Here is a 25,699-nt window from a genome sequence, read left to right as displayed (position 1 = left end):
TTCGTTCAATTATCGTACGGTTCTTTTCTCTTTTCTGTGAACGAAAATGAATCTCGGTGCGTTCCTCGGGTACTTTTCGACCCGTGCGTGCAACATATTGTTCGTTTACGGTCAAAGTTATCACGACGGATGCAAATTAAAACCCTTTATAATTTCCTCGGTTCCATCATTCTTTTTCCATTGGATGAGAATTGACTCGTGCCCATTCCTTGGGTCTCTTTAGACCCATCCCTGCGATACATTCTTTGCCTACGGTCAAAGTTATTTTAACAGATGCGAACGAATAATTCTGTATTTCCTCGATCCCCTCATTTTTCTTTTTCTTTTTTGCATCGGACGAAAATTAACGAGTTGTAAACATTCCTTAAAATTTTTCTTTGCGTTTGGTAAATATTAACGAAAAATTTGTACCATTTTACCGTCAAACTCGGGGTTAACGTTAATTGTGTTCCATCGAATATAACTTTGTGTCATAAATGATAAGAGACACTTCGTGGATGTTGCAAGAAAATTAATATAAATTTGAACTTTACACATCGATACTGCTCAAAAGAAGTGCTCCTCCACTGGTCCAAGTATCGAGCCTAAAATGTGCGCGTTTTCGATCTTTCGATCTTCCGAAAGAGCGCGACTTCGACTCTCACCATCGAGGTGAGTAAATTTTTTGCGTGCAATTGACGTCGTGAAAATGAGACGCAACGTAACGTGACGATACCAGATTCTGGCCTCTTAGGGTTCCGGTTAGTTTGTATTCAAAAGGTCCATTAGCGGGCTGCGTTAATTAATATTTAACTTCCTCACCGTAGCAAAGGGTATTTATTACGCTTTGTATCGGGTGTCTGTAAACTAAACTTGAGAGGTGGTTATGATAGCTAACTTCGGTTAATTTCCAATTTGTACATAGAGACGACTGAACCGTGCCGTATTTAGAGCGTTGCTTTGCTTAATTTTCAATCGATAATTTCGGTAAACAGTCCACCGAAACAACGATACCCGATTATTTTTCAACTATTTTAAGGCGTAAACATCTAGAGACCCTCTACCGTAACTACGAAGCTCGGAATTCTACATTTTTAACGAATATTTAATCGATCGTCTCTACTCGACGTCGTAACAAGGTCAACGATCGTTAAAAAATTTCTAGAATTTTTTAAACGATTTACCACGGTCTCCTTCGCACGAACGCGAGACGATTTTTTTATCGTTGATCGGAGATTCGACAACTGCTACCCACGCGATCAAAGTAGACCCGAAGAGCTTTTCAACCAGCGATTGAAATTAAAGCCTCTTCCGTAATTCGGAATTTTTGGCAAATGTTCACAATCGAGACGGGCTCTTTAGAAAAAAAATTCGAAGCTTTTTCAATCTTTTCGTCTTTCTCTCTCACGGTTCGTTCAAAAGTGAAACGTTCGACGTTAATAGTCCCGCGGAACGTTTAAAAATGGTGTAAAGTGGTGTTCGATTTTTGTTCGCGCGTCGAAAAAAAAAAAGAAAAAAAAAAGAAGAATAGAAACGAGCACAGTTTGATATAAATTCGTCCCCCTTTATCGACCCTTGTTCGGGATCGTTAACGCGCGATATTAATATTTGCCGCGCGGATTAGATGAAAATACTTGTCCGCCTAATTAATTAAATTTCGCGTTTGATGTGTGCTACGTTGACGATACGAGTGAATGTTGCCGACTCGACGCAAAGGATGCACGCTCTGCTGAATATAATTCGCAAGGACGGAAATGTAGTGCCAATTTTCCAATGTCGTTCGAGTGTTTGCCCGGCGGGCTGGTCGCACAGAGATCCAAACTGTGTCCATGCCGAAACGTTTATTCTCTCTTTGCCCGAAATCCACCGAGTGAGGGATTACATGCTCGTAGTTTGTGAATATCAGTAAATACTCGCCGAAACACCGCGTTCAAATCGTGTCCGCGTCGTTAAACTTTCTCTTCGCTAATTTCTTCGTTTCTTTTTTCGAAGAACTCCAAACATTATTCACTCTGTTTCGCATTACCTCGATCGTGAGATCTTGGAAATAGTATTTCGTCGCGTTCTCCTACGTAACGTTCGTACGCGACGTAATACGTGTGTAACAATGGGATAACCTGTATACGATTCTCTTGTGACGCATAGTTTCGACTGTTATAGATTCTTTGAAATATTTATTCTCTCTTCGATCAAAATCCATTCGTAATAAGTACGTAACGTTTGGATAACCTCTACTCGACCCGCAATCTTAACCTCTAAAATGACAAACGATCGTAAGCATCGTATCAAAAAGCAATATTTGTTATTCTTAGTAAATTTAGTTTATAATATAAGTTTATTACAAAAAGGTAAACGTTTATCGTCACACGGATATTACGCGTATTCGGTGATTCGGTGAAATGTATAAAAAAGATAGGAAGCAAGAAACACGACAATGCGATACGATCTTTACGGCTCTAGGTTTCGAACTGAACTCGAACGAAATAAGCAAACCTTCGTCCACACGGCGACACACAGCGATATTTTTATACTAAACTGTAACAAAACTTAAAACTAACGCCATCTCTCGGCTGTCGATGTCTAGCACGTCTGATATCGTTGCGTTTTGAATATTCGTTCTAATATACAGGGTAATGATCAAAGGATGATCAAAGAAAACGTCCAGTGTCCGAAAAAGATCAATTTTTTGAAACGAGATTTTTAAAATAACCCCCGTGAACAGCACCGAGTAATTTTAGTATATTTTTTACTCACCTTAATGTGCGATTCACCCCCCGAAATATGAACATGTATTTCTGAATCGAAAGGATGATTATATCCGTTCGAAAACAACTAACTTTTTGAGCTCGTGTACGAAATAAGGAAAAGTCGTTGAGGAATAAAAGGTCGATTATCAAAACATGGAATTGAGACATTCTAAAAATTGAACGCACCTGGTATTTTGAGTATCCTGCGGGTGGCAGGATCTACGCCGAGAACTCGTGCGTCGTGTTCTACGAAATATCACAAATTATCCCGATGTACAGATTTCTCCGATCGTGTCTGCATTTGCTACGCAACGTCCACTTATGTATGTATATGCATCGCGAAACAAATACAAATGTAACGCAAGTAATATATTAAAGGTATAATTATAGTTCGTATGGAAGTTGTTAAATTCTATATTTTACATTTGTTCTTGTGTACGACTGTGCATTTAGATTTAATAAATACATGTTTACAGTTTAACGGTACCCACGAGGACTAGCGAGAACATTCGCGAGGAAGCAAACACGCACGCGCACACGGCTATACTCAGACGCAAATAGTTATTGAAGAGAGTCAGAGATGTCGCGACCAACGTAGCCAGAAAAATAAGCCGATTCCTATGATAAGTGAAGAAAAATAGTATAGACGAAGTGGAAGAAGTAACGGGTGTACGCAATGTATTAGAATATCAGATACAATGTATAGCGGTATACCTAACTGCAATACAACAGAAACACCCGTTACTTCTCCCACTCCGCCCATACTGCCTTCTTCCACTTCAGATACATGGAATTCAATATTTTTCTATCTACGCTATAATTCGTATCGGTGTTTCAACAAATGAGACTATAATAAAATATTTGTACAGAAGAAACTGTCTTTAATATAACGAACAACAAGGTTATAAGGTCAGATCGCGCACTGAATCCTCGTTACAGTCAATTAATCGAATTAAAGTAAAGACACTTCGGAGAATACTCAACCGATTGCGCACGATTCGCAATTACATACTACAACAACTGTTGCAAACAATCTGCACGCGATCAACACACGGGCGAACAAGATCAAGCTCGTCGTCTGTCTTCTTCTATCGTATCAACTCCAGGCAAACCTTTGTTTTTCTATACCGACACGTCTCGTTGAACCTAGTATAGTTCCCCGTTCGGCCACCAGTGTGCAAGGCAGCGGATTTAAGAATACTCTCGACGATAAATCGACCATGGTTACCGTGGTGGTTCGGCCAACAGGCCGGAAGAAGCATCGCACGGCGCGTCAACCTCGACCTGACCGTAATAGGATGCAATTTAGAAACAGTCGAAACAGACAATACCGCGTCCTTCGAAGCGTAAATCATGCCGCGGCAGGCCGGGGGAACTGTACGAGGAAAATGGAGGGTAGAAGTGCATATCTTAATTACAATATTCCCACGGGCTGAACACAGAACTCTTGCCCGGTTCGCCGACCATCCCTTAGCCTTTCCAGCCAGAGCCTGTAGGAATTTAATTAATTTGCCAGTGGCAAGCAGGCTTGCTCCTTGTCGCCACTCTGAAATATTGTATCCTTCCCACCCTTTAAAACCCAACACCACCCCCACGAGTACGCTGTATCGCCTTTATCCTCTTGACTCTCGACGTCCGCCCGGTCGGTGGTGTTCTTGCAACGCTAGATGCACACTCCAGCCACCACCCTTAATTGTTCGAGCATTATTGAATTTCACTTAGATATTGACACGCGAGCACGTCCGGTGCGCACGTCGAGAGCGTGATTCGAACTTTCGATTAACGCGTTCACCGGTATTTTCTCCCCATCTTCCTCGTTATTGTTTCGTGACACGGTTTCTTATTAGTTCCTCCTTCTATCGTATATTACATTGTATGTATATTGTTTTTACTTATTTTGTAAATTATAAATTAACTTTTCCTCGAATCGTACGCGTTAATTCGTGTCCCGAGAATTTCATATCGAAAAGAGAGCGCGATTCGAACTTTCGATTAACGCGTTCCCCGTTATTTTCTCCCTATCTCCCTCGTTATTGTTTCGTGGCACGGTTTCTTATTGGTATCCCTCCTTCTGTCCTTTATTATATTGTATGTATATTTCTTTGTTTCTTTATTTTATTCTTCGCGACGAAATCGTCCCAAAATTAACTTTTTTTCTCAAATCGTACGCGTTAATTCGTGTTCCGAGAATTTAATACCGAAATAGAATATAGATAGAATGGTAGATAAAGTGAGATTGAACTCAAAAGCATTGGAAGCTAAAACGGATATGAAAGCGTAATTCCACTTCGTGTATAAAACAATAGGATAGAACGGTTTAAACGTTGCTCCTCCGGAATTAATATTGCGTGCGAGCAGAGCATAAGCGTCGTCTGTGAGCTGCTACCGTACTCAAATGCGGTATTTTCTTTATTCGATCTAAACGTCTTACCGAGGACCGTGTTATCCAGATAATCGCCCGACCGCGGTTAATTCGTAGACCTGCCTACACCGTGATTTAAAAACAGTTGTACCATCCCTGAAGTAGAAATACAATTGTACACACGTTTCGAGAAATGTTAACGACATGAACGTGGATGAAAATTATAGAACATAATGAACAGATAATCACAACTTTTGGAAATAATAATTTTTTACGTTCTCTTCAACTATTCCGATACCGTGTCTGTGCTTTCATAGGAAACTAGAGCACTGAAACTTTTCTTACTCGGATAACTTCTCGCTTGCCAATTTATTGTCACCGTAGCAACCAATTGTTAACAGTTAATAATTGTCTAAAGATTTACGAGTTTCTTCGATTCGAGCTGTTTTAGAAATAAACTGCTCTTCAAATTCGAATCTTACACGTCCCCCAATTATAACCAATTCTTCGATAATCTCGAATAATAGCATTGCGTGTCCCTGCGGTTGAAATACATTTATCTCGGTTGGTAGTTGTTGGTAAACCGATTAATTAGTTGTTAATTAATAAGGTTAGTTTCCAATGCTTTTACGTTTACATTCGTCCGTTTCCAACGGCTCCGATTGTTCGGGAATACGAAGAATCATTGGTCATCGCAATGATAATAATAGTAATAAACCCGCTCTCCTGTAATATGTTTCATTGTTCACTATGAAATAATTAACTCTTTGCCTTACTATTTATTTTGGAGAAAATTTGCCCGTAAATTTAATTTTACCGTAGCTCCTGTGCGAAAAACAAACAAATATATACGTAACAAAGACATATACTTTTCAAACGACAAGTCGAATTCGAAAACATCGTTTGTTATACAAAAAAATTATTTCGATGTAATTGAAAGGCGATCTTTTTCTTAGGATTGTTATTTTCGCTAAAGCATATCGCAGCTTTAAACATACGAAATGAATGGTGTGCACGATAAGAATGTCTGGATGCGATAAACGATTCTCAACCAACTACAAACATAGTCGAAATCATACTGAACTTCCTCTCAGTAGATTACAAAGTAGGAATATGTCGATGACCACAATTTCCACGATCCATTTATGCGCTACGATAGACGTAACTTTTATCAATCTCTTTACGCTATTAGTCCACTTGAAAGTGGTGGTCGTATTTGTCGATACGAGAGTGACATCGTTGAAAAATGGAGGTCGATCGTACAACTAACCGTTAGTCAGCTGTACCGATAGAAGCGACACGGTTCGTCGTCAGCGATTTCAAATATCGTAAACTGGTTACACAAACATCATCGACTTATACCCTACTATAACGTGCCACGAGGAAGTACGTCGAAATCTCATACTTTTGTTTCAACTTTTCAACCAAACGATCATTGGATCACGTTTACAGGACATTTTTCTCATTTCTACTCGTAGGACACACCGACACCGGTCAACCGTTAAATCCTGGAACAGCCTGTATATCTATATTCGGTGGTTGATTTTCAAATTTCTCCCATTCGTTGGGACGAGGCCTACCAGAACAAGAGCCGTTAATTTCAACGGCCGGGTATCTATCATCATTACGTCAATTTCAGATTACAGGGAAGAAAGGTCTTTCGTCCTCCGAGAACAAGATGGTCCGGCGCGCGGAGCGTGCCGAAAAAACTAGCCATTTAGCTCGGCCGAAAAAACCGAGGTCCTGAAAGGGCTCAACTCTCGAAAAAGCAAAGAAAGAGCGGATCGGGGACGAAGAAGGTGAAGCGACGAAAGATGGATGAAGAAAAAACGGCGCGGAAACGAAGACGGTCGGCCATCCGCCTCATCTGCCGCTGAAAAGGTGAGAATCTTGATTTGAGTGAGCGCTTTAGATCGGCGCGCCCGGAAAACCCGTAAAAAAGCTCGCAGAACGTCAGGAAATCCTTCGACCGAGCCATTAACGGCGATTTCTCCTAAGCCATCGAATCCCTCTTCTTCCGTCGGTGTCTTCCAGTGTCAACCCCATTCCAGCTCGTCAAAGCCCCTCTATCGACGTGATGCTCCGCCGGTAAAGAAGACGAAGAAGAAGAAGAAGAAGAAGAAGAAGGAGGAGGAGGAGGAGGAGGAGAAGGAGACGAAAGAGAAGGAGAAGAAGAAAAAAGAGAAGAATGAACGCGAGAACCGAAGTGCATCGATAGAAACGACGACAGCTACGTCATTGGAGCGAATCAACGAGGGGATACGAGAAATTACGTTGGAAAAAAAATAACATTGATTCGTAGAATCGCGACGTAGAAGCTAAAGGGTAGAAATCAACGAACGACGAAAAAGAAAAAAAAAAAAAGGAAAGGGAAAGTCGGGAATTTGTTCACGTTTGGAGGAAATGAATGAAAAGTTTATAGAAATAGAAATTGGAGAAACAGAGGTTAATCGTACCGAATTTGCGTGGATTTAGACGCTACGGTAGGCGCTAATTTAATTGGCCGCTCAAGGCCATCTTCCCCCACTGTGAATCGTGACAGATAGAATTCTTACTTTTAGAGTTAGAATTCTAACTCTTCGAGTATGTGTCTATGTGTTTCTTCGAAGAGACGATAGAGCGACGAGATAACCAAACGGTACGATAGAGATGAGCTCCAAGTGATCTCGAGCCAGTTTCGGTTAATTTTGATCAGCCGTAACTCGTAAAAATTTATCGAATAATTAGCACAAAAAAATAAGAGAAATATTTACTGGATTTATATGCAATACTTTACGTAGAATATTGAAAACAGTGAATAACTAATTTCTTTATGTTTTAAATCAGTTCATAAGAAATACAGCCACGTACGAGTCACTCTTAGTATTGTTTACGTATTAAAGCTTTTCAATTCAAATTTTTACGTCTTTCGAAAGTATTTATAAAAAAGGTTCAACGATTTCTCGTCTTAACTATATTCTTTACTAAGAACTACATCTTTGTTTAATTCGTGGAAGTACAAATAAATATCAGCCGTTCTAAATCGATCATGTGGTGACCTCTGTCGACGAATATTCAAAAGTACTTACAAATATTTATTCGCTACTTTACCATTCGACTACTTTATATTTTGAATATTGTAATTTTACATAAAAGTTCGACTGCAGTTAAATTAAATTTTATTAATTTTAATTCAATTTGTAAAATTGGTAGATGAAAAAACTATAATAGTAGTAGATCGTCGTTTATGTTATCGTTATAAGGTAATAATTAATGGAGGGGAAAAACTTGGGCACAAATATACGTATAAAATAGATGTTACAGCAATACTTTTTCGTGTGACACGGTCTGTGATTTTTTATACCTCCTCGGTTTAATAATTTCGATTCTAATGCGTGTAAAAGTATATCGATAGACTTTGATTCTCTTTTTCTCCCTTCGGGTCTCGGTGGTAAGACCTGGCAATCGGTATTATTCGTAATAAAGGATTGCTTAAGGCATAAAAGTAAATACAATATTGTAACATAGAAAACTTTTGTAACGCATGAGCATGAATAAAATTTTTAATATTTTAATGAAACGTAAAAATATATACATACTCTGATACAATTCGACAAATTGATTTCGAGCAAAGAAGTAACTTTCTTTCTTCTCCTTTTTTACTTCCATTCCTCTCGTGTGATCCTAAATTATAAAATAATATGAAAGTTTGAAGTATTATTTGATTATTCCTCGTTATAATATAACATCGGGAACGAATCTTTTACGTTTGCAACCTTTATTGACTTTAATTTAGTTAAATACAGAATCATTATTCAGTATTTCAGGTCGTGTGATAGCACTCCCATAGGATGAAATATTTTTCTATATCTTGTTTGTGACAAAACCATTGATTTTCACGAAGTCGGTACGTCAGTTCGTAAAACACAAACTCCCATCGAATGTCCTATCTATCCTATAATTTATCTATAATGAAAGCAATACTATGTACAGGAGTGAGTATTGTTATGTAAAGTCTGCAAAAATAAGAAAGAACCTGCGAAACTTGTTTGAAAAAAAAGAACGATACTACCTTTCACTAGAACATGGTACAAATATTCAAACAGTAATTACTATCAAGCAACAGGTACGCTTTCACATTACTAATAGTTATATTAAAAAAACGAAAATAATAATATAAAATATTATATTTATTTAGAAAAACTTATATGACATTTCTTGTTTCCTGAGTAACCGTGATACGTTTAGAACAAACTAATAAATAATTTTACATTTTATGTACAATGTTCCCATGGAAAAGAGTCTTAACAGCTGCTTTCCAATGGTCTGTAAAACATTTACATACTTCAGAAATTCTGTAAGTAATTTATATTTATTATTTGAAATATTTATAGAGTATTTACCAAAATCAAAGAAACATGTGACAATAATATTAATATTGTCTTTATAATTAATACAAATTAATTTTGCAAGTGAATCAACATAACAGATAATTATTTTAAGAGTTACTTTATTTCTTACAACAAAATTTACATTTTTTCCAGCCAAGAAGCTATAATAATAAATGGAAAACAAATAGCTAATGAGATTCAAAATGAATTAAAATTAGCTGTTGATGCGTGGATGATAGATGGTAAAAAAAGGCCAAAACTAGTTGCTATATTAGTTGGCAATCATCCAGCTAGTAAAGTTTATGTTCAAAGAAAAATGGAAGTTGCAACTGCTATTGGTAAGTATTATTATATAATATTTAATCAAAATAATTATAGATAATATATCCACTCTCTTGATGTTTCAGGAATTGAAAGTTATACCATTAGATTAAATGAAAGTATAACGCAAGAGGATCTTATTAAAGAAATTAATCATTTAAATGTGGACAAAACTGTGGATGGAATTCTTGTGCAATTGCCAATAGCAAATCATATGAATGAACATGAAGTGTGCCAAAGTATTGTACCAAATAAAGACGTTGATGGTTTTCACTTAGAAAATATGGGTAGTTTAATGGTACATAGCAATGGTATCGTTCCTGCAACTGCTTTAGGTGTAAGAGAATTAATAATTAGGAGCAACATAGAAACTTTTGGAAAAAATGTTGTAATTGTAGGAAGATCAAAACATGTTGGCTTACCAATTGCATTACTCTTACATGCTAATAGTACAGGTACATAGTTTTTTTTAATAATATAATTATACAAGTTTAATAAATATAAAGTTTGTAAATTTGAAGTTTCAATAGTACATTACCTCATAGGTAAAACAGGTGGCTTAGATATGACTACAACTATATGTCATCGTTATACTCCCCATACTGAACTAGAGAAATATACAAAAATGGCTGATTTAGTCATAGTGTCAGCTGGTGTACCCAATCTAATTACTAAAGAAATGATAAAACCAGGAGCTTGCATTATTGACGTTGGAATAACAAAAGTAAAAGTAGGAGATAAGTACAAATTGGTAGGAGATGTGGATTTTGAAAATGTGAAAAAAGTTGCTGGATATATAACTCCAGTACCAGGAGGTGTAGGCCCTATGACTGTAACAATGTTAATGAAAAATACAATTTCAGTAGCAATGAAAAATGATAAGTATAAATAAGTCTGATCTTAATAAATTTGATACATCTATTTATTAACAGTATGATAACTTATGGTACAATATTGACATATTCACAGTCTCTTGACTCATGTATGGTTTAGGATGGTTTTAACTAAAAAGGTTGAAGGATATGGAACAAATATTGCCCTTATTGATTTAAAAGTTCTTCCAAATAATGTTTAAATATAGTATTTAAAAATCAAAATCCATGTCTATAGGCACAAACAGAGTGTATATTAAATAATTGTATTGCAAATTGTGAATGAAATAATATTATTTAATCTTTTAACTCATGCACACTCTAATAAAAAATAATTGGCATTGCGGAATGCAATATTTGTATGACAATCATTAAGACCAGCCAAATATAAAATATGTCCAATATAATATCAATTTAGTTAAATAGAAAATGTAATGTATAGAGCAAAATTTATTAGACAAAAATATATACGTTTGCTGTATATATTAATGAATGTTAATTTTATAAATTTTTTAATCTGACCATAAGCTTACAGTGATAAACATATGAAACAAAAATAAAATTAACACAAGTATGTTTGTATTATTAAATGCTATGTTACTTGTAGTTGCTTTTCAACTATAAAAAATTAATTTTTAAGGTGAAACATAAAATAAAGTATTTAATTAAAATTCGTGAATATTTATAAATACCATAATAATTCTTTGGATATCACTTTGAATTGACCAAGAAGGAAATTTTGAACTTGTGAGAACGTTTACAAATATTGAGTGTACAATCAATATTTTATGACTTTATTTAATTTATCTATAAACTATCACGGTTAATACTGTACATGGTTACTACTGTAAACTTTACAAATAATATCAAGTAAGTGAAATTATTCTATGTACAGTGAGTCACAGCCAAAATCGTACATCACATATACTAATACGTTTCATCTCGTGAAAAAGTTCAGGAAAGATATGGGAGAAAAAATATCATGAATCTATATTGTAAATGTATCTACATTTATTATGTAGTAGTATCAAAAGGAACAAAGTTGTCTAAATATAAAAAAAACACAAAGTTACTATAATTTAGTCTGGAAAACGTCTCACAGCTAAAATCGTACAGTATATATATTTTGTAATATTCCCCAAGGGGAATCCCTGAAAACAAATGAAAATTATGGAACAAATGAAAGATTACATTGTTTGGCGTATTCGCAGTTGTCGTTTAGCGTCGTAAGGTTCGTAGTTGAAAAAAAAAAGAAAGATAGTAATAATGAAGCAGACAACGATAGAAGAGCGACAAATAGTTATAAGAAATTTTCAAAGTGGAAAAAGCTATCGTGAAATTGCGAAGATTATTGGTAGAAATGCCAGTACTGTTCAGTATATTGTAAAACGATACCAAAACGAAAATAGAATAAGTAATGCGTCAAGAAAAGCTCCAAACAAAAAGTTCAACGCGTACGACGAAAGATGGGTAGTACGAAAAATTAAAGAGAATCCGAAGATCAGTGCACCTAAACTTACTAATGAAGTAGAAACATATTTAGGGAAAAATGTAAATCCAGAAACAATAAGAAGAATACTCAGAAAACATAATTTTCACGGTCGTACAGCTCGGAATAAGCCTCTTATAAACGAGAAGAATAGAAGAAAGAGACTAGATTTCGCAATAGAATATACATATAAATGTAATAATATTTTTTAATATTACTTTTCTTTTCCTATAAAATTAAATACTTCAAATAAAGTATAACAATTTTACATTAGAAATGTCCTTATTTAAATTTTTATAATATAAATTTTTTTCAAAACGTTCTTTATTAATAAAAAATGTATAATTTATAATTAATCATGTTTATGAGTCCATTGATGTATATGCATATGTAAAATGATAAGTAAGGTTATATTTTCAATGTGGTTATATCTCTCAACATGCTTTTATCTAACCTTGCTCGGTATATTCGGAAACCGTCAATACATGACAACTTGCAAAATTTTACAGTTAATTCAACAAACATGACTCGACCGAAGGTTTTAATCACTCGTTCGGACATTCCGAACACAGGATTAAATTTACTGCAAGAACAGTGAGTTTTCTTATAAAATGTGTCTTAAAAGATGCTTATAACAGTTTCCAGTTCTTTTTATCACCCCAAATAAAACCTAGTCTTGTATGTCTTATTTCACAGTATATTTAGTATATTAAAACATATACATATATTAGTTGCGAATTTGCGTAATTTTTAAATACTTTGGGTTAACAATTTTTGACTATAGATGTATATTGAATTTACAGAATGTCATGAAAAATAAAATATATTTATTTTATAAATATTTCTTTTCTCTATGGTTTACTTTAGTTGTGACATTATTCTCTGGGAAAAACCAGAACCAATTCCAAGATCTGTATTATTATCAAAAATACAAAATGTTAATGGGGTTTATTGTCTACTAACAGACAAAATAGATGATGAAATCTTGAACGCTGCAGGACCACAATTAAAAGTTGTTAGTACTATGTCAGTTGGTGTTGATCACTTGGATTTAAAAGCTTTAAAAAGCAGAAATATCAGTGTTGGTTATACCCCTGGTATTTTAACAAATGCAACAGCTGAATTAACTGTAGCATTATTATTAGCCACATCTAGACGATTAGTAGAAGCAAACAGAGCTATTTATAAGTATGAAAACACAGTATATATTTAATATGTATCGTGTTACTTGAATGCATATTTTATTTTAAAACTTATCTGATCATAGAGGAGAATGGAAAGCATGGGCACCAACTTGGATGTGTGGTCCTGGATTATTTGGATCCACAGTTGGAATAGTAGGATTAGGTCGTATTGGAATTCAAGTGGCTAGAAACCTCAAAAGCTTTAATGTTGCTAAAATATTATATACAAGTAGAAGTGTCAAACAAGAAGCATATGAATTTGGAGGTGAAAACACAGTACTTGATGAATTACTTAGAAAGAGTGATTTTGTAATTGTTACAACAGCTTTAACACCCGAAACAAAACAAATGTTTAGTAAAAGTACATTTGAAAAAATGAAAAAGACTGCTATATTTGTGAATGTTAGCAGAGGAGAAGTTGTTGATCAGTCTGCTTTGATAGAAGCTCTGAAAAAAGGAACAATTAGAGCAGCTGGATTAGATGTCATGACTCCGGAACCTATTCCATTGGATAGTGAATTATTAAAATTGGACAATTGTGGTAAGTATAATGGTAACACATTTATAAATTCATGATAAACTATGTACACTTTGCTTCTTTTTCTAGTGGTACTACCTCATATTGGTAGCGCAGCTACAGAGACCCGCGAGGAAATGTCAAGAATTACTGCTGAAAATATTTTAGCGGTTTTGAAAGGAACACCAGCTCAAATGCCTGCTCCATTCCAATTATAAATACAAATTACATAAAATATCAGAATTAGTTACAAATATAATTTATAAACAAAAATCGTTTATTAAACTCTATACATGTATATATACATAATCAAATAATATAATATAATATATATTAATTAATGATTACTGATGAAACTTGACTCTTCTACTATTAAGTAATACTCTAATTATTTTATTTTTCTGAAATATGCAATCTTATTGTTTTCATCAATACTAAACTTTGCTCATAAACAGTAAAATGCAATGCTGTTGTTGCTGCAGCTTTTAACTGACTTGGTATTAAACCTTTAAATAACCCTTTTCCGCCTTCTCTTTTGAATGTCGTTTTTAAGCAATCTACAAATCCTGTACAATGAAAAAAAGCACCAAAACCTTTTCTACCATTCTCAAATCCTTGTATTTGTAATCTTTTTCTACTAAGATCAAATGGATATACTATAGTTTTAGCTAATAAACCAGCTGCACTACCAGATACCATAGAGTTAGTAATACTTGTATCTGTTTCATTGCAATATCTTTTATATATATCATTAAAAAGTCCATAAAATGCAAATTGAAAACCACTATGTGGTATAATTTGTAATAAAGTTGGTAATAAACCATTAAAAAGAATTTTTGGTGATTCATGACGAAGAATAGAACTGAAAAGATATTTTGTAAAATAGTACAATATCTAAAATAGTGTCTTATCTTCTTGAAACTTGCCTGCAAAAATGAAAGATTCCCTTATACACTTGATAATTACTTGATTGTGCCACTAATCTAGTTCTCATAGTGTCAAAAGGAAATGACACGATTGTAGCTACAATACCAGCTCCTGACCCTGCTATAAATTTTGTTGAATATTTCCATTCATTTAGTAGTAAAAAATTATCAAATGCTTTTATAAACATATGATACGAATAAAACTGTAAAATGTTAATAATTACATATTTTTATGTGTGTTTTAAAGTATTTTTATAATTTAATGAGAAATATAAGCAAATAGATACTATCATCAGTATAGATGAAAAGAATTGTTTTTTAGGATAAAGATTTCATGAAGATTTCACAACAGTTTCTTTTGAATAATTAATCAGTTACCTGGCCCATTCCATATACAATTGAAAGCATTTGAGCAGGAACATGTCCTTTCCAAAGGGCAAAAATTCCTTCTTCCTTAAGTATCAAGAAAAATGCTTGTGTCACAGAACGATATTTACTACAATGATGATTAGTGATAGGTTCAATTTGCAACTACAATAATAAAGAACTTTTAAAAAGTAATGTACACACACAATATTGGAAATATTATATATATTTTTTACCTGAAATCTAATTTTTATAACATCTAAGGGTTGACAAGTAAATCTTGTTACAAAGCCACTAATAGCCCCAGCTATAATGTGATCTGAATTATGTTCATCTACTTTCAATGCAGTATTCATTGTTTTCTTATTTTATCAATCTTATATTTGGTATACTATATGAACAAAAAATTAGTAATAATTTTTATTGATTATAAGAAATAATATAGACAACACAATTACAATACTTTAAATCATATGAATGTATTTATTTTTCAAATGGTAATACTAAAGTATAACTTGAATTATATTGGTAAACATAAATAAGTAATATAATATAGGGGGTGATGCAATTATTAAACAATTGTAGAAATTTAGGTTGACAGATTATGTATCCTGATCTGATCCTGATAGACACCAGTGTTTGATATTATACTTTCTCCGCAGTCCATGATAATGATACTAATGACAAATATTTGTAATTTAGAAATCTGTGAGCAATAAATTAAAATGTTCTTATATATTAAAAGAATAGTAAGGACTTCCAAATGTAAATGATTTATTTTTATTTGCAACAACAATGTATGAATTACAAAATAATAATTGTAATACAAATATAAAATTTGATCAATTTTAAATTAAAATAAGAACTCCGATTTAAAAAGAATTAAATTTATTAGATTATTAATTCTTCACAGATACAATGGAATATCTTTTTTCTTAAGAACAGTTAACTATTTATTATGAATTTTCTGGGCACTTTAAGGATTCAGAACTTCAAAAACTCAAAATCAAAGCTTCATTATAGATAAAGTTGGGTTCATAAAATTTAGAAGAACTTATACAAAATTCAATACATTCTTTGGAGCACTAGATCAACTTAAAAAATAAGTTGATTATAAAAGACTCAATGCCTAGGTAAAGAGGCAAATTACATCTGTGAAGGATTAAAATAAATTACTGTGAACTCAGTATTTTTGCATTATAATTTATGATTAAACAATAACACATAATATCTGTCTAAATTATTTAAACGTATATTTTTATTAAAAAAAAATGAGTGTCCGTTCGACACATGTACCACTTTTACTCTATCTGCTACGTAGCAGAATAATGAACATTATTATCTACGAAAAAACTGTTAAAATAAATGAATTGAATTCATACATTACATTAATTTTGAATAACGTAAGTTATTTGTTATATAAAAGCTGAAATTCAGTCTAGGCAAAGACAGTAAGATTTCTAAATTCTGCTTGGCTTTCAATTTGTTACTGAATAGAATGCGCACATTAATAAAGAATTTAAATAAACAATTACAGATATCTAAACAGCGAATTATACATAACCTTTATTTCTTTCAATGACAAATACAAGATCCACACTTACATCGTTATAATAGTTTTTCTAGAAATAACTATATAACTTACTGTATAAATATTTAATTCGTATTATATTTCGAAGCAATTAACTTTGTCTTTATTCAGTTAAACACAACATTATATTTTAATTACTCTATATAATTATTATTAAATACGTTATTTTCGCTAATATTGATTAATAAACTTATTTAATACTGTAATTAATATAGTGTACAATTTCGGAAACTGAAGAATAATCGTCGAAATTATACGGATACTTTAAATCACAATAATCCTTCGCCAATGCCACCAAATTGTATCCCCAACGACTTTTAAGAACAACTTCTATATTTGACTTAGATGGAATATTCAAATGTCCTTTTCTAGATATTAAATCCAATTGTTCAATAAAACTTGTCTGTGTAAAAATTTATAATTATATTTATAAATTGATTCAAAGTTACAATAATTTTACTACTATTTGTAACTATTTATATGCTACACATTAATGCAATTTAATTTATACTTACGTAATTTTTTAGTCGACAAATGTTCCACAATTGGTTATATAATTTATGCAAATTTAAAATTATGTTTTTATGAATAGTGGAAACGTTTTCGAAACTGTCTTCGATTGTCTCTAATTTCTCGTCCTTCAAAGTGCAATCTTTCATTATTTTAAAGTGCCATTTTTTAAAAAATCGTTTTGCATCATTTTGTATGTATAAACATTTAATGTTTGTCATAATTTTCGAAACATTATTAAATACTTCATTACACAACCGAAACACATCGTCTTCTGCAGCTTCGATTAAATGAATTACAAAATCAGAATAAATGAGAAATAATCCCGTAATACGTTGCGAAAATTTCTCTTTAATTATGACATCAAACAATTGTATAATATCTTCACCATTCTTAACTTTTGCACAAAATATAAGTCTACATAGATTGAACCTTTTGATTTCTCGAATATGATCGAGTGCACTTTTCCTTACCGGTTCTTCCATCTTCTAAATATTCGTTTGATCGATACACATACAATTTTGAATAAAACTAACTTTCCTTCTGTCGTTGCAAACATTTGCTGTCTACATTAAATTCATTATCAGTTTATTATTTAAATAAAAATTTAACCGTACAAACGAAATGTAACCGCAATTAAATGTTTTTCATGTACGTTCCTTGATGTTGGATTGCATTTATGAAAATACGTTTTACCTATTAATTATGCTATATCTTCTATTAATTATATATAGTACACAATTCTTATATCATGAATTCAAATCTATTTGAAACAATGTAGTTTAATGTTGGAAAAATTAAAAAAAATAAGGTAGTACAATTTTAATGTTTATTTTTAAAGACTAAATTTGACATACAGAACTATTTGCATTTGTTGGACAGGATATTATATTTAAACCATGAATAACATTAGGAATGTTTTTTTGTCTTTTAATTTTGTTTTGGAGTTTATTACGGAGAACTGAAAATGTGATACATTGACGTGCAACAGTTTCTTAGGTGCTTTAAACGTTTAAAAGGTACAGAATTAATGAAAACATTCATTAAATAGAACGCTGATTTAAGTGTCATGGCGATTTCGAATAATCCGACACGTCGATGGAAAATTTAAGTCAAACTACATTTTTATACATGAGTAACCTTACTAGAAGAGATCGATTTTTCCAGAACTGTTTCTTCTGATAGATTAGGACTATTTCATTTATCGATATACATAGAACTATTAGTAAGACATACATGTAAGAAAAGTGTAGCTTCACAGTCATAATATTCAGTGCGTTCTCTCATTTCACTTTACAGACATAGATAGACAAACAAAACAACTTCATTGTATGACCAATAACTAATATTGGTCGTATTAAAAGAACTGGAATGAATACTGATAGTTACTATTACTTCACAACTTACTGAGCTACTACTTTAGAGACGCGCAAGGAACTAAAGATTTTATAACGGTTTTTCATACTTGAAAAAGGTATAATTAAAATTGATCATTGCAATAAATTTTTAGTAAAATAAGTTTATAAAAAAGGTTTGAAATTTAAATTCAACTTTAGAAGATTGTCATGAATTGTCTCGTATTAAAGATTTTTGTACTTAATACTTTTAAACGGCAATTAACTACCGCATATTTATTCATCACTTTATGCGCGTCTCGATGAGTGAAAAAAATAGAAATATAATATTATTGATAACTTAAATTTGTCAAGATGTTTCCTGCGTTTCTTGAATTTTGTACTAGTACTAACAAAAACAATACGATCATAAATAAAAATAACATAAAAGTTAGCCGAGCACATAACTAAAATGTAGCAGTATAACCTGCATGGAGAACTTTCCCTAATCACAGATAAAAAGAATTGTAAATAAGTTTTAGGTCTCCAAGAGATTTACTTGTTTAGAAATGTGGTCGGAAGTCGAAACAGATCAACTAGAATTATAGCTAGAGTTCCTTCCAGTATCAAATCGTTTATGTGTTCCAGAGAACATATTTTCTCTTCCACGATTACCACCGTATCCCCAACGATCTGAAAATATATGAATAGAATGATATTTAATCGACTTTAACAAACATACTGTTTAATAATAAATACTTTGAAAACGATATACTGTTACAGTATGTTACACTTATTTTAATTTTATCGTGTGTATTGAGCACTTACTTCGGCCACCATAATTCCCGCTTCTATCTGCGAGCTCTGAAAGTTTTGGATTGACAACTTGATTGGCTTCTTTAAGTACGTTAATTAAATCTTTAGCCTGTCGACTGTTTTGTGGAGTAAAGAACGCGTAACTTGTCCCTGTACTATTTGAACGGCCAGTTCTGCCTATTCTGTGGATGTAGTCTTCAGATGACGACGGATAATCGAAGTTGATCACGTACTTTACATCATCGACATCTAAAGAAATGATTATATTTTAAAACGGATACTATCTATTATACAAAACTAGATTTTTTAAAACCTAAATATAGTTTATGCATGTTTGTTACCCATAACAAATCTGCTAATTTGTTGGTACTATGTATATATTGTGCCAAATGAACTATTTCTGGTTACTATGTAATTTTTTTAATTAAAATCACATACATTTCTCTAATTAAACTTAATCTTTATTCTAGCTTTGTTAAAAAAAAAGTATATTTCAAATAGAAAAAATTAATTTTATTCTCATGTTTGGTTCTTTAGTCTGAAATATATATGCAGCTAAGCCTATAATCATACACTAACCCATAATAACATGTTAAAAGGAAATACTTGAATGTCAGATGTAAAATTCTATAATAACAGATAATTAATAAATTTTTTAAAGTAATAAGTAGCGACATGGAAAATCTTTATTTCAATATTTTTATTTCATACTATTAAAAACGACTTCTAATAAAATAGGCTTCCTCTATAAAAATATCTAGCAGATTATTGTCAATATATTATAAAGTATTGAATATATTAAATGTATCAGTAGGTAAATTGAAAATAAGGAACTATTACAATATAAGTTTATGTTAACCTTTAACATATGAATTTGTTAGTATTATGTATTAATGACAGACCACTTTATTCTTTTTTGTTTTAATTTGATTAATCAAAAAATGTATTAAATATTTTACTAGAGAATTATGTTTCAAAGTATTTAATATTTATATGATAAAGGTTAACTATGTCCATTAAAACTATTGCAAGTTCTATATTGTCCTCACTTTCATTACTAAATGTTAGAAACATACGAAAAATGTTTTAAAAAGTTGCATCAACTTTAAGATTAAGTTAAATGCATATGAATGTAAGTTAGCTGCATAATAATAAATACAAACCCTGTAACCGCTGAACATTGCATTCCATGTGACTGCATACAGAGCGCCCCAGGGGGTGTGCTATTCTTGAATGCAAGTTCACATCGCAATGTTGTGTCCTAAGCATCACCAGCGAGTAGCGATAGTAGCAAAATCAATAGATTGTTGTCTCTGACACCGGCTGAGCATTGGCTATGAAGTGTGACGGTTGTACCAAAATGCAAACCACGGTCTTATCTCACACCCAACCAGCGCGATAACGGCACCACCCGCGCACCACTCTACTACTTGCGTGGTACACAGGCTGAACACAGAGGCACATTAAGTACAATATTATGTGCAAAACAGAATTGCGCATGTACAGTGAGTGAGCCATGTTTTCTTTATCGAACGATCGTTTTTCATCGCACACTCAACACAATTTGTGCACCATGTGCCTCTGAAACAAAGGACAACCAGACTGATTAACATAAATTATAAGATGCCCACACGTATTGCTAACGCACTTCCTGTATTCCAATATTTGATCTCAATTCTTTAACACAAGCGCATAATCTAAAACATCTTTTTGTTTTTCTTAATTAAAATAGATTGCATTAGTGAATATTTATTAATGCTGGTAAAACAGTTCGAAACTAATAAAAAACTGTACATACTTCCTACAGGTACTTAATATACCTAACATTAGACATTATATTAATAAACTCAATAATTGTATGAACAATTTGAGATACCGAAACTCAATGCTTTCTCAAAGAATAAAGTAAATAAAATATTAAGCCTATTATACACAATTTGTACTCTATACGAAACCTGTTTACCTCCCTATTATAAAGCGCTACGATTATAAACGAATATTTAGAAGAACACCTATGTACTATAAGAACTAAATATGCTATTAAATATTTTGTACCATAAAACTGTAACGATTATAAGACCAATATATTTCGAGCATAAGTGATACAAATAAATAAAAAAATATAAATATACCAGCTAACTAATGCCGTCTATTTAGAGCTCTAAGCTTATGTAAAGTTTGAGAATGTGTATTAGATACATTTTTATTCAATGTTAATGTTTTTGTATCACTTCATACATGTATCCTAATTATTCATGATCAAATTCTACAGAGTACTTTAACACTCTGTCAAAAAATTATAATGATATTTCGTTTTCTATTACATTTTTCGAACTGATTCTTAATTAGGTAGGTAAGTTACTTAACAATATCAATTATATTTATTGCTAAAAATTGTGAGGCATCACCTTCATATAACCAGTCTGTGCTACATCGCCACTTTACCCTAACCCTTTCTAAACAAGTATAGATTTTCGCAAATGCAGTTTATCTATCTAAGGGTCAATGCATTCTTGAAAGTCTAACATCTTAAAAAAAAAAAACAAGAAAAAAAAAACGAAAACTTGTGTTACATACCCAATCCACGAGCAGCAACGTCCGTTGCTACAAGAATCGAACCTCTGTTGTTCCTAAATTCTGAAATTTAATTGTACATTTTACAGATTAAGATATGAAAAACATAACAGTATGCTAATACTTGCACCAAAAAGTTATAAGAAAAACGTACCTCTAAGAACGTGGTCTCTTTCTTGTTGAGATTTGTCACCATGCATGCATACTGCAGGCCATCCATAGCGACGAATATTTCTCGTGATATTCTCCACTTTCTTTTTGGTCTCTACAAAAATTATAGTCTTCCCACCATCTTCATTAACATTACCAATTTCTTGAAGAAGAGTACCCAACCTAAAATTGACATAAAATGAATTGTAACTTAACCGAATTAAAAACAATCGAAATACTTGTTAATTAAACACAAATCAGTTCTTCTTAGAGGAAAAATTTTTTGTGTAATCAAATCATTTCATATACTATTGTCATCATAAAAAGAAAAATGAAAACAAAATTTTTGTTTTAATACAATATAGAATGCAACAGAATTTCGAAAATCTTTATACAATTTTAGACATTAATAAACTTAAATGTTTAAAATATAAAACATATATTAAAAATATAATACATACTTTGTTTCTTTTTCATGTTCTTGACAAACATCAACAATTTGAAGAATATTGTGATTTGCAGATAGCGTTAACGATCCAATGTTCAATTGAGTATAAGTTGTAAGATATTCCTCTGCAAGATTTCGAACTTCTTTTGGCCATGTTGCCGACCACATAAGAACTTGTCTGTCTGGTCTGATTTGTTCAATAATTTTTCGAATCTGTGGTTCAAAACCCATGTCCAACATCCTATCAGCTTCATCCAATACTAAATAAGTGCATCTACGTAAATTGGTTGTACCACGCTCCAAGAAATCAATTAATCGTCCTGGTGTAGCAATACAGATTTCAACACCTCGTTCTAAATCGCGAGCTTGACTTCCCTTTGGTGCACCACCAAAAATACAAGTGTTTCTTACATAAGATAAGGAACCAAAATCATTAACAACAGTCTGGATCTGTTGTGCCAGTTCTCTAGTAGGTGCAAGAATGAGAGCAATTGGTCCATCACCACGATTTAATGGTTGTTGGCTATTAATATGTACTATTGCAGGCAAAATATATCCCAAAGTTTTTCCAGATCCAGTTTGTGCAATTCCAACCATATTTTGACCAGACATTGCAATTGGCCACCCTTGAGCTTGAATAGCAGTTGGTTCATTGAATCCTTGCTTCCTAATACCCTGCATTACATAATCAGGAAAATTTCCTTCTTCGAAATGTTGAATAGGATTAGGAATTTTGTCTCCTTTTAAAGTAATTTGGTTTTCTTGTCTAAATATATCCACATCTCGTGGATGACGTCCTTGAACATTAGGATGAGGTATATAAAAGTCTTTTTTGAAGGGCTTCAAACTTTCAAAGCTCCAGTTTGGTTTTCTAAGGTTAGTACCAGCACTGCTTGTAGAATTTTTATTATTACGATTTCCAAAGCGCCCATTAGGTGTATTAGTACTTGTATACCTGCTTCTTGCCTGTCCTTTACCACCTCTGTAACTTCCACCATTGTGATAACCGTTAGACATAGCTCCATATGTCCTATAATATTGAAAAAAATACTTTAAGTACTAAAAACTTTTACAGTGTATAGAACACATTAATAATTATATATAAATGTAGTACATATAGAGAACCGGTTCCAGACAGAAACGTGTGGATTCCGAAGGCATATTTACATTTTACTTTACCTCCCACAAGCATTCATGCTCCACTCATGTATAAAGTGAAGGCATGCCAAAATGAGAGGAACAATTTGGATGTGTTTATTGGGAATGGTATAAACCTTCAATAAGCTTTTATATTAGATTATACAAAACAATATTGAGTATACAAACCTAAGTCTAAGAGTTCCAAAAACACCAAGTACTTGTCGCAACCTTCAATTTACAAGATTTGAATCCATGATTTATAACATTCACCTATTCACTTTACATTCGCAATTTTTAAATTAAAATTTTTTAATATAGCCTTATACGGTACATGTCTTTTAAATGTATTCAGCATCATATAAATTAATGCATATCTACGTAAATTTTTATAAAAACAATTTTCAAAGGCAACACTACAATATAATCAGAAATATTGCATAATACTACATTTATACGTTCTTACAAGGACATGATAGAAGAAATTTAGTAGTAACGACGCATTGCAGATATTTGCGTAATGGCCGACCACGAGTGGTTGTAAAAAAAACGTTAGAACTACCATAACGCATTGATAAATGCTGAACATTTTAATCGATATTTTTATTTTCCGTTATATCTTTAAATATTAATTTTACTTACATGTTTGATGCTAACGATGATCTTTCAGTCCCTGATTAAATGTTCAACGTGATTTGTTGTATTTGATTGACTCGACAAGCGGCAAAGATCTCTAAAATTAAATTCGCAATCATTTAATACACTTGACAAAGAGAAAAAAGAAAGAGAAATTAATAATTAACTGTGATACAACATATATTTATATTCAATTACTTACAAAAAAAGGTAAAATGAATAACGAACAAACGTCTTACCTGCGCCGCTTCCAGGGACAGAAAGAACGATTCACCACGAAGCCGGATATGAGACACACATCAGTCATACTCAATAGTGGGGATGCGCAGAAGCGCTCTATACTGTCGTTTCTGTTTTCTACGCAGATTTTGCAGGTATTGATTTTGATTAAACATAGGTACAAACGACGTTATACAAAACCATGTATATTGTTTATTTTATTTTCATTACTCGTTGACTCTATCTAATTGCACATATTTTTTGGCACATTTTGCGTATTTATTATTTTAAATATTTTTAATACCGAGAATTTCACTTCCGGTTTCATAATATCAATTACTTAGTTGTAGTTCATTGGAAATGATCCTGTTCTATAAACTCTTAATAATGTTTAATAATGCTATTCGCTCTCAAAACTATTTAATTTTAAAATGCTTAAATATTATCAACAAGTAGTACTAATATATTTTTAAACTAACAATTTATTATATATAATAATTTCTGTAATTGATACTTTCGTCTATTCTATTTATTAATATATACTGCAAATTTTTAGTATCCTTTTTTCATTTTTCATATTTAGTATTTATTAATACTCTTTTTAATTGTTTGTGGTATATGAAACATTATTTACATGAAAATAGCAATCGTGTTTTTTTTATTTAATTCAATAGAAGATATAACACATTTTATGCATTTATTTAAATCGTTAATTCTTTTTGAAAATTTAATTTATTCAATTTCAGTTACATTATTTTTAAATTTGAATTTAATATATAGTGCTAAATATTAATAGTATTAAGAGTCAACAAATAGTAATCTTATAATAATTTAATTAAAGTTTAAAATTTTCTACCATTTCAACATCTTGAAAAATAGTTTTTATTTCAGGTACACGTAATACTAACAAAAATTTTATTTTATTTTATTTCGTTTTATCTACAAGAGTTGCTTGTCTATTTCTTGTCATAATGATTCGTGTCGTGAGAAAGGAAAGTCACCAGCGTCTGCACAAATCAAGACAGTTACCGAGAAGAAGAATGAACCTTCATGGTGCAGAGATTTGTGACTAACTTCTCTCATGATGTGAATCAGTATTCCCCGGTATATACTGAAAAGCATTAATTCTTGTCGTTTAAGAGAAAAATCAT

General features: G+C 32.2%; 5 protein-coding genes across 12 annotated transcripts; 2 read left to right on the top strand and 3 right to left on the bottom strand.

Moving 5' to 3' along the window:
- The first annotated feature begins 8,243 nt into the window (after nucleotides 1-8,243).
- LOC143147124 (bifunctional methylenetetrahydrofolate dehydrogenase/cyclohydrolase, mitochondrial-like) lies at nucleotides 8,244-11,074 on the top strand. 5 transcript variants are annotated; one of them, XM_076312074.1, is made up of 7 exons: nucleotides 8,244-8,330; nucleotides 8,887-8,974; nucleotides 9,061-9,193; nucleotides 9,266-9,424; nucleotides 9,612-9,796; nucleotides 9,866-10,234; nucleotides 10,325-11,074. In XM_076312074.1, exons 4-7 carry the CDS (start codon nucleotides 9,351-9,353, stop codon nucleotides 10,669-10,671), a joined length of 975 nt encoding a protein of 324 aa, XP_076168189.1. In that variant the 5' UTR covers nucleotides 8,244-8,330; nucleotides 8,887-8,974; nucleotides 9,061-9,193; nucleotides 9,266-9,350; the 3' UTR covers nucleotides 10,672-11,074. The 5 variants fall into 5 exon arrangements, with proteins under 5 accessions (XP_076168189.1, XP_076168187.1, XP_076168188.1 ...); XM_076312073.1 differs by lacking the exon at nucleotides 8,244-8,330 and adding an exon at nucleotides 8,438-8,572; XM_076312072.1 differs by having other exon boundaries at nucleotides 8,887-9,193.
- A 668-nt stretch (nucleotides 11,075-11,742) lies between these two features.
- On the top strand, nucleotides 11,743-14,203 carry LOC143147123 (glyoxylate reductase/hydroxypyruvate reductase-like). Of its 2 annotated transcripts, XM_076312069.1 has the most exons (5): nucleotides 11,743-12,335; nucleotides 12,650-12,734; nucleotides 13,008-13,328; nucleotides 13,408-13,865; nucleotides 13,932-14,203. In XM_076312069.1, the coding sequence occupies exons 1-5, from the start codon at nucleotides 11,918-11,920 to the stop codon at nucleotides 14,057-14,059; spliced, it is 1,410 nt and encodes a 469-aa protein (XP_076168184.1). In that variant the 5' UTR covers nucleotides 11,743-11,917; the 3' UTR covers nucleotides 14,060-14,203. The 2 variants fall into 2 exon arrangements, with proteins under 2 accessions (XP_076168184.1, XP_076168185.1); XM_076312070.1 differs by lacking the exon at nucleotides 12,650-12,734 and having other exon boundaries at nucleotides 11,744-12,335; nucleotides 13,106-13,328.
- Nucleotides 14,108-16,615, bottom strand: LOC143147125 (mitochondrial thiamine pyrophosphate carrier). The gene is made up of 5 exons (XM_076312076.1): nucleotides 16,516-16,615; nucleotides 15,370-15,524; nucleotides 15,146-15,298; nucleotides 14,768-14,970; nucleotides 14,108-14,703 (listed from the first exon to the last, which is right to left on the bottom strand). The coding sequence occupies exons 2-5, from the start codon at nucleotides 15,487-15,489 to the stop codon at nucleotides 14,235-14,237; spliced, it is 945 nt and encodes a 314-aa protein (XP_076168191.1). The 5' UTR covers nucleotides 15,490-15,524; nucleotides 16,516-16,615; the 3' UTR covers nucleotides 14,108-14,234.
- A 58-nt stretch (nucleotides 16,616-16,673) lies between these two features.
- Nucleotides 16,674-18,013, bottom strand: LOC143146841 (testis-expressed protein 47). The gene is made up of 2 exons (XM_076311531.1): nucleotides 17,240-18,013; nucleotides 16,674-17,127 (listed from the first exon to the last, which is right to left on the bottom strand). The coding sequence occupies exons 1-2, from the start codon at nucleotides 17,717-17,719 to the stop codon at nucleotides 16,915-16,917; spliced, it is 693 nt and encodes a 230-aa protein (XP_076167646.1). The 5' UTR covers nucleotides 17,720-18,013; the 3' UTR covers nucleotides 16,674-16,914.
- A 36-nt stretch (nucleotides 18,014-18,049) lies between these two features.
- On the bottom strand, nucleotides 18,050-24,627 carry LOC143146840 (ATP-dependent RNA helicase p62). 3 transcript variants are annotated; one of them, XM_076311528.1, is made up of 8 exons: nucleotides 24,569-24,586; nucleotides 24,336-24,426; nucleotides 23,883-23,924; nucleotides 22,570-23,586; nucleotides 22,113-22,291; nucleotides 21,962-22,021; nucleotides 19,397-19,633; nucleotides 18,050-19,261 (listed from the first exon to the last, which is right to left on the bottom strand). In XM_076311528.1, coding segments are annotated over exons 2-8 (1,638 nt in total). In that variant the 5' UTR covers nucleotides 24,338-24,426; nucleotides 24,569-24,586; the 3' UTR covers nucleotides 18,050-19,160. The 3 variants fall into 3 exon arrangements, with proteins under 3 accessions (XP_076167643.1, XP_076167644.1, XP_076167645.1); XM_076311529.1 differs by lacking the exon at nucleotides 23,883-23,924 and having other exon boundaries at nucleotides 24,569-24,627; XM_076311530.1 differs by lacking the exons at nucleotides 18,050-19,261; nucleotides 19,397-19,633 and adding an exon at nucleotides 20,652-20,965 and having other exon boundaries at nucleotides 24,569-24,587.
- Between the last annotated feature and the right edge of the window lie 1,072 nt (nucleotides 24,628-25,699).

This window comes from Ptiloglossa arizonensis, chromosome 5 (assembly GCF_051014685.1).
Source record: "Ptiloglossa arizonensis isolate GNS036 chromosome 5, iyPtiAriz1_principal, whole genome shotgun sequence".
Classification (NCBI taxonomy): domain Eukaryota; kingdom Metazoa; phylum Arthropoda; class Insecta; order Hymenoptera; family Colletidae; genus Ptiloglossa; species Ptiloglossa arizonensis.
Note: the sequence above shows the minus strand (reverse complement) of the source record. Positions and strands in the feature narration are given on the sequence as shown.

Bases quoted from the DNA above. Each gene is read 5' to 3' on its own strand.
- LOC143146841 (XM_076311531.1), bottom strand. From the start codon at position 17,719: ATGGAAGAACCGGTAAGGAAAAGTGCACTCGATCATATTCGAGAAATC. The intron at 17,128-17,239 runs GTAAGTATAAAT...ATTTTTACACAG, and splicing joins TTTGTCGACTAAAAAATTAC to ACAAGTTTTATTGAACAATT.
- LOC143146840 (XM_076311528.1), bottom strand. The intron at 19,634-21,961 runs GTATGTAACACA...TCATTTCTTTAG, and splicing joins CGTTGCTGCTCGTGGATTGG to ATGTCGATGATGTAAAGTAC. The intron at 19,262-19,396 runs GTAAGTGCTCAA...ATATATTTTCAG, and splicing joins CGGGAATTATGGTGGCCGAA to ATCGTTGGGGATACGGTGGT.
- LOC143147124 (XM_076312074.1), top strand. From the start codon at position 9,351: ATGTTCCCATGGAAAAGAGTCTTAACAGCTGCTTTCCAATGGTCTGTA. The intron at 9,425-9,611 runs GTAAGTAATTTA...CATTTTTTCCAG, and splicing joins TTACATACTTCAGAAATTCT to CCAAGAAGCTATAATAATAA. The intron at 9,797-9,865 runs GTAAGTATTATT...TTGATGTTTCAG, and splicing joins GGAAGTTGCAACTGCTATTG to GAATTGAAAGTTATACCATT.
- LOC143147125 (XM_076312076.1), bottom strand. From the start codon at position 15,489: ATGAATACTGCATTGAAAGTAGATGAACATAATTCAGATCACATTATA. The intron at 15,299-15,369 runs GTAAAAAATATA...TTATTATTGTAG, and splicing joins TTATAAAAATTAGATTTCAG to TTGCAAATTGAACCTATCAC. The intron at 14,704-14,767 runs GCAAGTTTCAAG...ATATCTTTTCAG, and splicing joins GGAATCTTTCATTTTTGCAG to TTCTATTCTTCGTCATGAAT.
- LOC143147123 (XM_076312069.1), top strand. From the start codon at position 11,918: ATGAAGCAGACAACGATAGAAGAGCGACAAATAGTTATAAGAAATTTT. The intron at 13,329-13,407 runs GTATGAAAACAC...ATCTGATCATAG, and splicing joins GCAAACAGAGCTATTTATAA to AGGAGAATGGAAAGCATGGG. The intron at 13,866-13,931 runs GTAAGTATAATG...TTCTTTTTCTAG, and splicing joins ATTAAAATTGGACAATTGTG to TGGTACTACCTCATATTGGT.